The sequence below is a fragment of the Serinus canaria genome, chromosome 4 (genome assembly GCF_022539315.1).
Source record: "Serinus canaria isolate serCan28SL12 chromosome 4, serCan2020, whole genome shotgun sequence".
Taxonomy (NCBI): domain Eukaryota; kingdom Metazoa; phylum Chordata; class Aves; order Passeriformes; family Fringillidae; genus Serinus; species Serinus canaria.
The window spans coordinates 25,581,365-25,595,240 of NC_066317.1; the positions used below are offsets into that span (position 1 = coordinate 25,581,365).

The window sequence follows — 13,876 nt, forward strand, 5'->3', positions numbered from 1 at the left end:
ATGTTTCTCTTCCTTGTTGCTTTTTTGCCAGTGGTTTTTAAAATTGGTTTTGTCAGCCTCTCAGCTCTGCAGCACTGGAACTGTCCTAATGGATACAGATTAAAGCCTGAAAACTCTGCTTGTGTAGGTAAGTTGCTGAACATTCCCAGTTTAAGAAAACTGCATTTTTATTCTCTTAATATGGCTTTAAAATTTTTGAAAATTTTTTTTACAGATTGATTGTGTGTTGTACTGGCAGAACTGATAAATCAGCTTCTCAATATCTGTTGCATTTCAAAATGAACAGATCACATTTTTTTTTTCTTTCAGAAATCAGCATTTGTCTGTTGCTTTAACTATCAGAAAGCAGAATAGGTTTTCATATGATCATTAAGAGATAGGAACTGCTCTCCAGTTACCAAAAGTCCTTGCCATAGCTTTAGTGTCTCCATAGTTTCAGTACATGAGCATGCATGTATTCATGCTGCAATATATGAAAAGTTTGAGTATAGGTGTATTTTTTATTTCTGTATACATATATGAAGAATGTTTTAATGATTATTTATTAGGATGCATTTAGATGTGGGCTAGATGACTTTAAAAGCTGTTTTTTCTATGCTTATTATTACATATAGATGTGTGTGCTCATGCTAATAATGCATCTCATACAATACATGGGTAGCAGGTTGCTTAATACTGTGGTAGAAAGGTCTGGGAAAAATGTGCAACACTAACATTCCTGTAATCATCTCCAGTGATTTGGAGCTCATAAAATGCAAGTTCCAATTCTTTACAAAGTGTAAGACAAAGGATGACAGAACTCTTCTCCCTCCCCTGCTACCATGAGGTCCAATTTTTTCAAGAAATCTGGAGCCAATGAAGTCCTGAGCTTTGCAGTTGGGAAATGAGGAAATGCTCTGAAAGGATTCAAGCAGATTAATGCTTTTGCCTTTGATTCCTTGGGCTTCAGAGGCTCTGACTCAGTTCTTGTCATGATTCTAGTGATGCAGTAACAGGTGCTTCCTCTGTGCTTTCTGCCAAGAAATATCATCTTGTAAGCACAAAATAGAAGCCTGCATGTTAAATGCTGTCAAGTTGAGGGGGGAGGAGCTGGGCATTTTTTATGCACAAATTGTAAACCCAACTGAAGGTTTATCTGAGAGCCAAACAAACCTGGAGTGCTCCTACCCTGGTGCTTCAGTTCAAACGACAAGCACACTTCGGAAATTAATCTCCATATTGCCACCTCTTACTACGTTCGCTTCATGTTGAAAAACACTCTCAAAGTGCACAGACTGGACCCCCTTTAGGCAAACTTAAACCAGAGGATGTCCCTGTAGGGATCATCTTCCCTCTTTTTGGTGTTGGTGGCCATTTGGTCTGTGGGACCAGCCTAGGCCTGGTTCTCTGTAAGTTCAGGCTGAGATACATGCAGTGGGTGTGCCATATCCTTAGCAGCTGTTGCTGTTTACACAGCCTTTCCTATAGATCCATACCATTTGCTAGCATGTACTTAGCCTCCAAGAGCTCTTCAGGATGTCCATTAGTTATGGCTTCTGCATTACTGGGTTTCCCAATTAAGTGCTTGTGTATGATGGGAGAATCCTACTGAGATGAAGGGAATTGCTTGGCAACTGTTCAGTGAGTCAAAAACCCACTCTAAATATTAATATGCAAAAGGCTGCAAAGGCCTTTTTTTCCCCAGTGGACTTATTTTGCACATTGATGCATATTGCTCTTCCATTAATGAAGACATTACCAGCTCTGCATAAAGTCTTTTCTGTTGAAAATTAGCTGCTGTATGAGTGAAGAACTCTAATAAAGCACTGAAACAGATTGGCCGGTAGCTCAGCAAACTCATCAAGAAATAGCAGCAGAAGAATTCTCCTGCATAAGAGTTGATGTTACTGTGACATACTCTGAGCAATTCCATGTGACACAGAGTAAGTGAAAAATGAGAAGCATTAAGGTAATTTTTCACTTACAGGCCACTGGATTACAGGGGATTAAGCAAAGGTGAAATTTTGACATGAAATGTGAGACTGCAGGATGCTCTGGTGTAAGGGATTTCCCTTTCTCTTTCCTTTGTACACAACTGGTGCTCGGAGCAGAAGACAGGACGTGTGATATTCTAGTTCAGTATTGATGTGGGACAGAGGGTGCAGTGGGAGCAAGTGGCAGGAAGCTGGAGGCAGGCTTTGAAGGTAATACTGGAGATAAAAGTGGTGAGTGGGAGATGTGATTCATACCACTGCACTGTGAACAATGACAGCAAGCTGATTTGTGGCTTGGCCACCATTCCTGGCGAGCTGTAATAGATACAATTGCAAAATGCTCTTAATCATCTGAGGCTGTGGTGGCAACCTGCCAGCCACAAGGATTCCCCTGAATTGGGAAGGTGTCTGCTCTTTGTTAGTGAGCTGCTACGAGTGATACATGCCAGAATGTGTGTAGGCTTTTCTAGATCTGGTTTCCACACTGCGGCTTAAGACGAAGGTCTAGGTCCTCTTCTTACATTGCTAAATAGCTCACTCCTTAATTAGTTCCTTTTATTTCTATAGATATTCAAACATCAAAGACCTCCTCATCCTGTGGAAGTAGGATGAAATCTAACCCTAAATGTCTCACATAATTTTATACAGTTATTTTAAGAGAGATTATTTGAATCCTGACTTATTATGACAAGAGAGAAGGGACCTTTCTGAGGCACTGTTAGTCCCAAACAGCAGGGCTTACAGGAAAGAAAGTATGGGAGAAGAGATCACAAGGTCAGAGCAAAACTGGCCTGATGAATGAATGCATCAATATATTGACAAGTTATGGTAGAATTGGAAGCACTTCTGCAAATTTTGACATGCCATCTTGAATTAATATCTTATTTTAAGATGCTGTGAGGACTGTGGATCAGTTGCCTTCAACAACTCGTTTTGTAGACCCCAGCGGAAACATTGAACCTTCTACCTCTGAAAACAAATAGTCTGGCCTACAGAGGAGCTATTATTGCTACAAAGAAAAAAACACATGCATAGCTCGTCCCAGGATAGCTTTGATTTGTAACATGTTTGAAAATGTAAGCGTAACACCGTGTACCAGAGGATGGGCCTCTGCCTGCTGGAACCAGTTTCCTTGTGCCCCCCTGAAACACCACATTAACAACAGTATTTTTTATTCTCTCTAGGAACGTAGATGCTTTCCCTACTCAAGACTGAAAAAGTTTTCCACATCTGTCAGAAGAAGATCCTAGAGCAGCCTCTTGCATTATCAATTTTAGAGTAGACACTAATGTCTGTTAGTCTTGGGCTACCCTAGGTAAATATATTATCTTCTGGGTACTTCAAGACTGTACTTTGGCTTCAGGGCTGACTTTAAATACTCTGTAAGTTTGAAAAATGAAGAAAGATAATAATTTTTAAGATACCCAACAGTATCGTAAAAAAGTCTTGGATGAAGGCAAAACAAAACCCATATTATTGAGGTTTTGCCTAATCATAGGTTCTTAAGCTCAGCACATCTCTACCAAATTCTGACATTGACTGCTGAGCCCTTGTCACTTCTACAGGGCTAACATGCTGCTCATTCCTACAGAGCTACAGCCTGCAATTAGAAGGTGACAACTGCAGCTATCTAGGTCAGCTCTTTTGGTCACATGCTTCCTTCTGTGTGTCAAGCTTTACTCTCTTCTTTCTTCCTGTTCACCTCTCTCCTACAACTGAGATGAGGAACATAAATTATTAGTCTTTGTTTCACATCTTCAAATTCCTCCTAATTATCTAAATCCTGTCTCCACTTTGCTCCATACTTCTGAAGACAGGCTGTTAAAACTTCTTGTGTGTATTCTGAGAAATATGAAATGCCAAAACCTTTTTAACTCTCCTTTCTTTCTTTGCAAGCATCTCATAAGGAGCAGTAAGAGCCAATGAAATGGGCAGCTGCTCCCCACCCCTGTCATGACAGGGATAAACCTGATGAGATGCCTGTGCTTCCCTCTGTATTTCAGAAGAGCTGCAGTGGAGGTGTGTTTTCTCCTTGTTTTCAGCAGCTGTTTTCCAGCTAGCTCACTTCTCATTATACTGACGTGGGGAAAGGAGCTTGTAAAGATTTTTACCAAATAGTAGTCAGGAATTCTTGAAGTCTGTGGGTCTGAGCCACAGACCAGTTCCTGAGAAGATTCCCATTGAGCTGGATCCAGCTGAATGTGGAGAAATACTATCTTCAGCTGTGAAAACTTGGATCAAAATAGGAAGGAGGCAAATATGTTACAAGAAAAGACAGAAATGGCATCACCCCTCACATGATGCCTAATACTAAAGAGGGCTAAGGGGCAGACTCCCCAGCCAGTAGCTAATATTAAAAAACTCTTTGTTTCGCCCAGTGTAAAATAGCAGTTACTAATTTCGTATTCTGTTCTAAAAAAAACCTGGCTACTTTTTAGTACCTAATTTAAAATCTGATTTTAAAGGGAGCTGGATGACAGTATTTGATGATGCCTCATGGCCTCCATCTTTGAAAGGCAAGCCAGCAATAATATGTTGGAAGTTGCGTGATCCAGGAAGTAGAGGCCTGTTTTGTAGCTACTAATTTACACATAGGCTTTATTTTACATAGAATTTATTTCAAGGGTAGAATTTTTTCCATTCTAGTGAGCAAACACTTGAGATCAGAGTCCAGAAAGGAAAAAAAAAAGATGCTGTCATTCCTGGGGATCTTTTTTGCCCTTTCTCTACAAGATGTCAGTAACTGTTTTCTAAATTGTTTTTAAATTCTAAATTTAATTCAATTTTATACTTGATAAATCATATGTTGTCACTTGGTGTCATATCTGTGACATGATCATCTCTGGGCTGGAAAACACCAGGAGTTGTAACGCCCTCATTGTGCTCATACTGTATTTCTTACTGTCGTACATGAGCATTTCACAACCTCTACCCTCTCAAAAATTGTGAGTGATCAGGTTGTACTTTAAGCCTCATTTAAAACTGGAGATAAAATATATTAAACTGTGCATCATCTGTTTCATTTTGACCTGCTGATAGCTGGAGTGTCTTCTTCCATTTTATCTGACTTCTGTTCTTTGAGCTGGATGCTTTAAACACAATTGATAAAAGCAATGGGCTGCTTGCTTTGTCACCCAGATGAATTTTCATGTTCAGCCTTGCTGAAATGATTATGGTGGTGGTTGGACACAGCTGATTGAATAAATCATGAGTCCAGCTCACCAGGAACTAAATTTGCATGAGGTTATTTGAGTGTATGTATCTGCACGTATACTTTATGTATATAATGTATGTATTTGGGGCCATAATGAAATTCAAGTTCTGGCTCACTGTGGTTTCTCTGTGTCCCTGCCAGGCATACTAATGCTTCAACCTTCTGCAACCAGAGCCTTTCTCAGGACTCTCAATAAAGTAGTATATTTGTATGCAAAGTCTTTGAGAGCTGCCAACATCGTGATGACATGATTCATCGTTTTTGCTGATTCTCAAGGCATTTTTTGCATAAAGAAGTCTTTGAGAACTAAGCAGAACCTCATTCTTCCTTTCAGGACTGGCTGTCAGGGCATTGCAGACAGCTTTTGTGTTCACTAAGCCGATTTCTTTCACAGGGTAAAGTTCCCACTGGGGGATGTGGTTGCCAGGACACGTAAAACAGCTTCAACAGGATGCAACTCCATGCTTTCCTTTGGCACTAAAAGTGCAGATGAAGGAACTGCTAGTTACACCTGATGGATGGTTTTATTCTCTTAAACCTTAAAAACCAGTCTTTTTATGTTTATTTTGTTTTGTGGTTGGTGGTTTGATTGGTTGGTTGGTTGATTTTGTTTGGGTTTTTTGGTTAGGATTTTTTCGTACTTTAAACAACAAAGAAAAGGTGTTAAGTATAGGATCCTCTTAATTGTTAAACCCATAAAAGCTAAACATTCACAGTGCTGTGGGCTGTTTCACAATAACACTGTCTCTTGGCTCTTCCTGCTTACCACTGGAAGGGCACTGTCCAGAGGCTGAGCTGCCTGTGGCTCTGTGGCCCTGCTCTGTTTTTGGTCACCTCTCCTTCCACAAGAGCCATTCCTCAGCTGCAGCCACAGCTTGCTTTTCAGTACGTGTGGGATTTGCTTTGACTGTGTGAATTTTGGTGGTGATGAAAATGGACAGGCTGATAAAACCAAAATCTTCTCTTCAAGTACAATTACTGGGGAAAGAGTGTGAATTCCTGTAGCCTGACCAACCAGTGTTCTCATTCTTGGACAGTCAGTTTTGTATACTCACATAAATCTGGGAAATCCCCCCTGGAAATAAAGGGTCACTGTCCTTTTACCTTGGTCTGTTGCTCAGTAACCTGTGTTTGGTAAAGCATGTCTTCCCAGTCTGACCTTGCCTTTAGAATATTCACTGCCTTCAGGGTTTTCCCTGGGAGCTAGTTTATTTAGTGATTCACTCTTCCTGTTAAAATGTGAATTTAATGTCTGATTTGAATTCCCTGGCTTTAGTTCTCAGCTACCTGTGCTTGTTAAATTGTTCCTGAAAAAGATTTTGGTGTCTTTTAGAAAATCTGCTGCATTTTCTTCGTGAAGGTATTAATTTGTGGTGCTTAATCCTTCTTCCAAGCTTCTTTCTGATAATTTAAGCATTCTGAGCTCTTGAATTTCTCATAGAAAGCCACTTTTCTTTACCTGCAAATCAGGCTTTCTATCCTTGTTTTATACACTTTCTAATTTTTCATGATCCTTTGATGACCTTTATCTGAAAAATACAACACCATGCCCATATAGTCTGACCATTGCCATAAAGAAAAGCATTTTTTTTCCTCACAATCATTAATTTCTCCTGTGTTTATTTGTGTTGGGATTTGAATTTTCTTGTCAGCTTTCTGTCCATTATGGACCCAAATCGTTCTCAGAGAAAGGAGTCTTTCAGATCCAATCTATAGGCCAGGCCTATTTTTTTTTACTCTTAGTTAATGTGCTCTTTATTGTGATTGAACAATAGCTCATCAGTGCTTCACATTGCTTAATCAAAAAACCTCTCTCTTTAGCAATCCTATATCTACACTGTTGCCTTTTTCACCCATACTTGTGATTTCCACAGAGAAATAACCCCATTTAGCAAGCTATTACTGTAATAAAAGTATATTGACAAACATAAGCTACATTATCAACACATTCTCACACCTGCTGTGGTGCTGGTGGCTGGACCAGGTCAAGTGTCCAGCTTAGTCAGCCAGTTACTTGATTTAACAACCAGTGCATCAGGGAGGGAGTGGCAAACAGTGCTCATGTCTAACTCTGCCAGCAGCTGGACAAGGAGCTGAGGTCATCACAGCCCTCCCTCCTGGGCCAGCAAAGAGCCTTTCAGTGTCACTGGCACCCAGGCAGCGTTTGCCAGGAGTATCTGGTTTTAGTGGGGACCTGGAGCCCATGGTGTCTGTAGCACATTAACACACTTCTAAGCCCATCAACCCTTCCTAGAGGGGATTTGGAAGAGTTTGTCTTTTAATGCCGTGGGGAATGGAATGTACAATCCTAGTACATGTGGGAAAATATGCTGCTGAAAGCTGATTGTTTGGAGAAAATTGGGGGTTAGAATTAGAGTACTTTAAGGAATTACATTGCTGAAAATGCTTCTGCTTTATCTTGGTAATCAAACTAGAGTCAGCTGCAGGTGCTCTGACTACATTTCATGTGTTGTCAAATTATTTCAGCTGCTCTTTGGAGCACAAACTTGTGGGAAAACTCTGCAAACAATATGGAAGCTTTCCCTAGCTGGTACAGACACACTAGGTGGCTGAAAAGCATTGACGTTCTTTTTGAACACCTTTGGTACTTGGGCACAGATGAAACCCCTTGGAACACTTCTTTCTAAGCATAGTTTCTTAAAGCAGTTGCTGAGAAAGTTTCTTTCAAAGTCTTTTGTGAGTTGGTTAAATTGCTGTTCCTTGTAGTCAAGGTGTTGTTCCTTAAACTAAGGGAATTCTCAAATAACACACACAGACCTGGTTTTGGTCATGAATCAACGTCCTTTAGTGACTTATTCAAATGCATCTCTTTAAAACAAAATGTATTAATTCCTTGATTCCTGCATGTGCTGAGTCACATGGTAAAGTACAGAAAAAAAGCCACCGACATCAACTAGAACTTGGGCAAGAAAAAAGCTGCTTCATAGAGCAACCATCACACAGCAGTTGAAGAAGGAAAATATACCATCAAGAAGGAAATATGCCATCATATGGTACTGTCAGATGTGTGGTACCTTGGGAAGTTGCTATCAGATGTTTTTGTTTAGAGCAGGAACTAAAATTTATCTCAATTTTGTGGGACAATTATCCATGGTATTGCAAATTTCTTTCCCCCTCAAACTACAGTCCTCGGTGGAAGTCTTTTTTTTTTACCAGATTCCTTTGTTTAGTACTTAATAGTCACTTCCTCAAGCCCTGACAAAACACCATAAATACTTCAAATGGCTTTCAATTCCTAAACCTTCTGGCCTAACCTATCAGTTAAAAGCCTGGTTTTTAATTAATTTGCTCAGTGCCTTGGTTTGGGCTTGCTTCTGTCAGAATACAGTGGGAATTTCAGTGTTTTGTATGTCTGTGTGAGATTTGACTCAAACAAAAATGAGCTCAGTGTTGACCTCAGTGCTGTGGCAATCTGTTTTCTGCTTTGCTGTTTTGCAAAGTCTGTTAATTTGTTGGCGAAAATATTACTGTTGAAAAAGGGATAAAGATAGAAGCGAGCAGCTGCAAGCTGCATTTGCATAGCAAATAATAACACAAATCAAGACAAGTCTGTTCCCTGTGTTTGAGCAATTAGAGACCAGTGCCCAGACACTAGGGAAAAGGGTAATTTCCCCGGGCAATCAAAAAACCCAAAATAAAAACCCAACACCCTGCAAAATCACTGAATGTGACAATGATAAATTACCCCCCCCACACACACCCCTATAACTCTGAAACCAATGCATGAAGGATTACATAGCCATCCTCATTTAATTTTCTCATGATGGGATATTAAATTTTGTGACAATTTATTATTAGATAAGTTTGTCAAAGGTATTCATTCCCCCTGTTCATTGCTGCTTTTGCTAGCTGAATTGTCCTGATCTTTTTCAAATACCTATTTCAGATATTGATGAGTGCCTTGAAGGTGGTTTGGGAACCTGTGGCCAAACCTGTATCAATACTCCAGGGTCGTACATCTGCTCCTGTTTGCCTGGCTACTCCTTGGGTATTGACAAGCAGTCTTGCTATGTGAACGGTAAGGGCATTTTCTTTTTTGAGAACTGAAAAAATGCCTTGGAGATTCAGTTAGCATTCCTTTGCAAAGTGAACCAGGCCTGCTGGTCCCTCCTTGTCAGTGGCTGGGGCTCTCTGGTTTGCTGACAAAAAACTGCCTCTGCTACTGTGTGGGTAAGAGGCAAGGCCAAAAATGGGTGCCACAGAAGAAGGATGGTGAAGAATGTAAATTATGGTGGTAGAAAGATGAATGAACATATGAAAACAAACCACTAAACTTAACAATTACTTCCTATTTGCCCTCTCTGCCAGTTTAAAACTGTGAACTCTCTTATCCCATCCTTACTTCCAAGAAGACATGGCAGTACATGAGATTCTGCTCCCTTGGCTGCTTTCAGTCTGCTGGCCTGGGTGTCTTCCCAGAATGTTTAGGTTCTAGGGACAGTGCTGTATGATTAGAAGCATGAAGCCCTTATTTTTGCCTTCACCCATTGGCAGTTAAAACACCTGAGTCCTACTGTGAATTATCTCTCTCCCTTCCTCTGACACAAGCATATAAATTGATTCTTAAATGTGGGAGATGCATTTAAATTTAAAAGTGTTTAGCTCTTCTAAGAAGAAAATATTTGCAGTTGCAGCCTTTGATTAATCCTCATTTTGTCCTCAACTGATGCTACTCAGGGAAAAAAAAAAAAAAAGAGTTGGATTTTATTGATTAGCTTAATCAATAAATTATTGCATCTAGAGCATGAGGGGGGAGTGCTCTGAAGTTCATCTCTTACCTCTCCACTTTGACTCCCTGAATGCTTGGCTTTGGTTCCTGCCTGGGATACACCATACTCCCTTCTGATCCAGGACCCCAAGTTTTCTATTTTTTGGCTAGTATTTTTTGAGTGGTGTTTATCTTGCTAATGCAGGGGTGTGACAAGGCATGTTTCTGACCTAAGAAGTGGGAGCTGTACTTGAGTCCCTATATGTGTAGACTTTGGGACCATGAACATAACCAAAATTATTCTGTTGACCTCCCAAATTGTCATCAACACAATTATTTTAGTCCAGGCCCTAGAATCATCATAATTGTCAGCAACATGTAACTCACACAGACCCAAAATGGATTTTTGGTGGTCCTGCCTAAACATCCGTAGTTTCTTTGCAAGCTCTCCACTTCTGAAGTGAAAATCGATGTGTTGTTTTCCAGTGATATTTGTGCGCAGGTATCCTTCAAAGATCAATCTTTCCTTCATATTGGAGTGCTTCAACTTTTTTACCTGTAGTTACTAACATTTATAGTGACAGCAGAAAGTGACAGATAGAGATACTGTGGTGGATAAGGAACCCTGAAGTAAGGTATAAACCCTTCCGTGGGGAATATACCAGGTGAAATACCCTCATGGTATAAAGGCAGGAAGACCTTTGGTGCAGATAAGGTTTACCTGGTAATTAAACCCCTGACAAAATTGAGTCCTAAATCTGACTGGTGCCTCTGTGGCAAAAGTTGGCTTTGTTCAGCTCTTGTTCCATTTAGAGCCCTCATTCACAGGTACCTGGTAGGGAACTCAGAGAGTGGAAAGGAGAAAACCAAAGTGTATAAATGTTCTTGGTCAACTAATTGGCAAGACTGCAGGCAGTAGCTGTTAAATCCCTTCGATAAATCATCCTGGCCACTCTTCAGCATTCATTTAATGCTCACATGAAGCAAGTCTTCATTGTTCAAGTATGGGGTTGCTCAGTTCAAGTAGCAGCAGGAAAAGGGAGCAATTAAAATCCTGTAAGCAGCTGCTACAATTAGGTGATAGCTTTAAAATTTGAGATATAAAACATTCTGCCAACATAGAAACAGAGAACTGATCATCTTCCCTGCAAACAAGACAAAATTACATCTTGGGTGCTCATCAGAACTGTCTTCACTTGGAGAAATCAAAATTTGTCTCATTCCTCTGCTTTGAAAAAAGAGTTTAACAACCTTGCAACTATGAAGGTGAAGCGTCTGCCTCAATTTTGTGGAAGAGCTTTTTGTTGAATTTAAAGCCTCAGTTTTCATGCTAATAGTAAAGATATTTAATTAAAAAAATATGTGAAACTTGTCAATAACACCAGTTTAATTTTTAAAAGTGCATGTGTAAGAAAACTGGTAATATTGCATCTTTGATGGCATCCATTCCCAATAAATGGAGAGCTGCTTCTTCATTGTGGAATAATTCAGCTCTTGATTACAGAGGCTTGAAAGCTGTCATTCTGTTGGATCTATATCAATAATTGCATTTCAAACGCAGCTGGGTTGAGGACTACTTGTATGCCAGGATCTGTTGTTTCAGGCAACCATGTTCTAAAATTCCAACATTGCTAACGCAATGGAATTTATGTTTTGTATGATATTTTAGCAGTAAATTAAAGAATAGATTTGATTCCCACAAATATAATAATGTGTATATATATATATATAGTATATATATATATATATCTATATATATATAGAATAGATAGATATAGATAGATAGATATAGATAGATAAACAAACCAAAAGGCAAACAACATACCCAGGTTTAGTTTCAAAATGAAAGTGAAAATGTGTTGGTTACATAAGATCTGCTTTGCTATAGGCACTTGACAGACAGCCTAAATGAAAACCCTTGTGGTTTGGAAAGATAGTTAGGGTTCCTTGAGCAATCTTAAATGTAGTTAAGGTTCCTTGTACAATCTTAATTGTGCTCTACAGTGATACCCTAAAAATAACAAAGATGACTTGATAAAACTGGATCAGCCCCAATCATTATGCCATACTAATTGTACCTCCATACTTATCACCTTGTTTTAAGGTTGCATCAAGGCTATTGGGATCATCCTAGCTGCTCACCACTTTCAGCCTTAATTGGTTTTCTGGAGTATGGGGCATAATTGGAGCACCTTTCATTTTAACAAATTTTATATTAAGTTACTGTTTTACTCTTACCCTTTGCTCATTACAAACAGAGATTTTGTCTGGAAGAAGTTGTTGGTTTTGAGCTGTCAGAGTTTTAAGTACAGGTCTTTTGTTTTCCTTCAGCCTTCTGCAGCACAAGAAACCTCCCCAATCTCCAGTTTCTTCCTTTTTCCTGTCTTGGGATCTTCAATTTCCTTTTTTGGATAGTTAAAGGAAGGTTCCAGGCTACCTCTCTGTGATAAATTCTTGCTATAGCACAATAATTTGAAGTGATCTTAAACTTGGAGGCACATCCATGGCAAACTTCTTTCAACTTCAGCTGGCAAGCATGCAGCAGTTTTTCTGACCTCTGACTGGGCTGTAGGATTTGGGATAAGTGCTAACATCCACTGTCGTTTCAGTTTCCTAACTCAGATTTTTACCATAATTTTCAGCATCAAATATGAACGGATCATTACATTTATATATTACTGGTTCTCTGTGATACACCTAGAAAGTTGCTATTAAGAAATGAGACATCTAAATCTTGAACCTTCTCTTTGACTAGTATGCAATGATGAGAATTTAGTGCAGCAAAAATGCAATGATTATCAATTAATTAGTCTCATTTTGTTTTCTTCACACCAGACCCAGCACCATTCCTACTTTTTAGCCATGGAAATGACATCTTTAGAATTGACACTGAAGGGACAAATCACGAAAGATTGGTTTCTGATACTGGTCCATCAACACTTATGGATTTTCATTACATAGAAGAGAAAGTGTATTGGGTAGACTCCGAAAGGCGACTACTTCAAAGAATTAATCTAAATGGCACAAAACAAGAGGTAAAGTAATCAGTTCTTTGGAATTCTCCTCTTTGGTGGTGCAAACCCCTCTGTGGAAACCACCTGCTCCTTGGGTACAGTTCTGCCTTTACTGTTCATCGATTACGCCTTTGCTTTTGCTGTTGTAATGGTTCTGACCCTGAGCCCCAGGCTGTTTTACTGGCATTCACATTCAGTACATGCAGGATCAGGTGAATGCAGGAGAGGATAGAGTTAAAAATGCAGGAGAGGAACTTCAAACAAATTAAGGCCTTGTAGACTTTGATGTTTCTATCAGTTATAGATTATTCTCTGGCATTACAACGTTGTCTTCAAGATTATTGTAATGCAAGCTGACACAAATGCTATGCAAAGAATGTGCTTGAATTCCTACTGATTTTTTCTCAAACCTTTTATTGGTTTCTATGGTTGCATAAATGCCATTAGCACTTTCTTCTTTGCTCAGAAAAAAAAAGTGTAGTTCATTGCACCTGGCTGATTAGGAAGGGCAGACAGGCTGTTCTGGCTGAACATTATTGCTGTGAGAGTGTTCTTTTCTTTGAGAGAAGTTGCCAGTATCATTTACCTCTGTGGAGTTTTCACTCGTGTATTTGCACTGATTTTAAGGGATCTGGGTCCCTTAAAATCAGTGAAAAGCAGTGTGTTAGGAGATTTCCATCTGTAACAGCACAGGCCTGGGTGCTTCATGGTGTGCCAAATGCAAAAAAACTTAACTAAATGTTAATCCAGTATATTTCCTGTGTGCTGCAGTTTCTCCTTTTGCAGGGAGTCACTCAGTTCAGAGGGGGTATGTGTAAGCACAAAGACCAAATAAAAGTCATGAAAGAAAAAGAAAGAGAAATAGCTACAGGTCTGAAAGAAAATGAAGCAGGCAAAGGAATGAACTGGAAAGTTTCAGCTGCGTCTTCTATTCCTTGTAACGAAA

The 13,876-nt window shown here is 39.5% G+C and overlaps 1 protein-coding gene across 1 annotated transcript in view; it reads left to right on the plus strand.

Moving 5' to 3' along the window:
* The window catches only part of EGF (epidermal growth factor), a 56,159-nt gene continuing 42,283 nt past the window's right edge, over positions 1-13,876 (plus strand). Inside the window, exons 1-3 of the mRNA XM_009101542.4 lie at positions 1-127; positions 9,095-9,226; positions 12,752-12,951. Coding sequence (XP_009099790.3) covers positions 1-127; positions 9,095-9,226; positions 12,752-12,951 — 459 coding nt within the window. The remainder of the gene's footprint in view (positions 128-9,094; positions 9,227-12,751; positions 12,952-13,876) is intronic.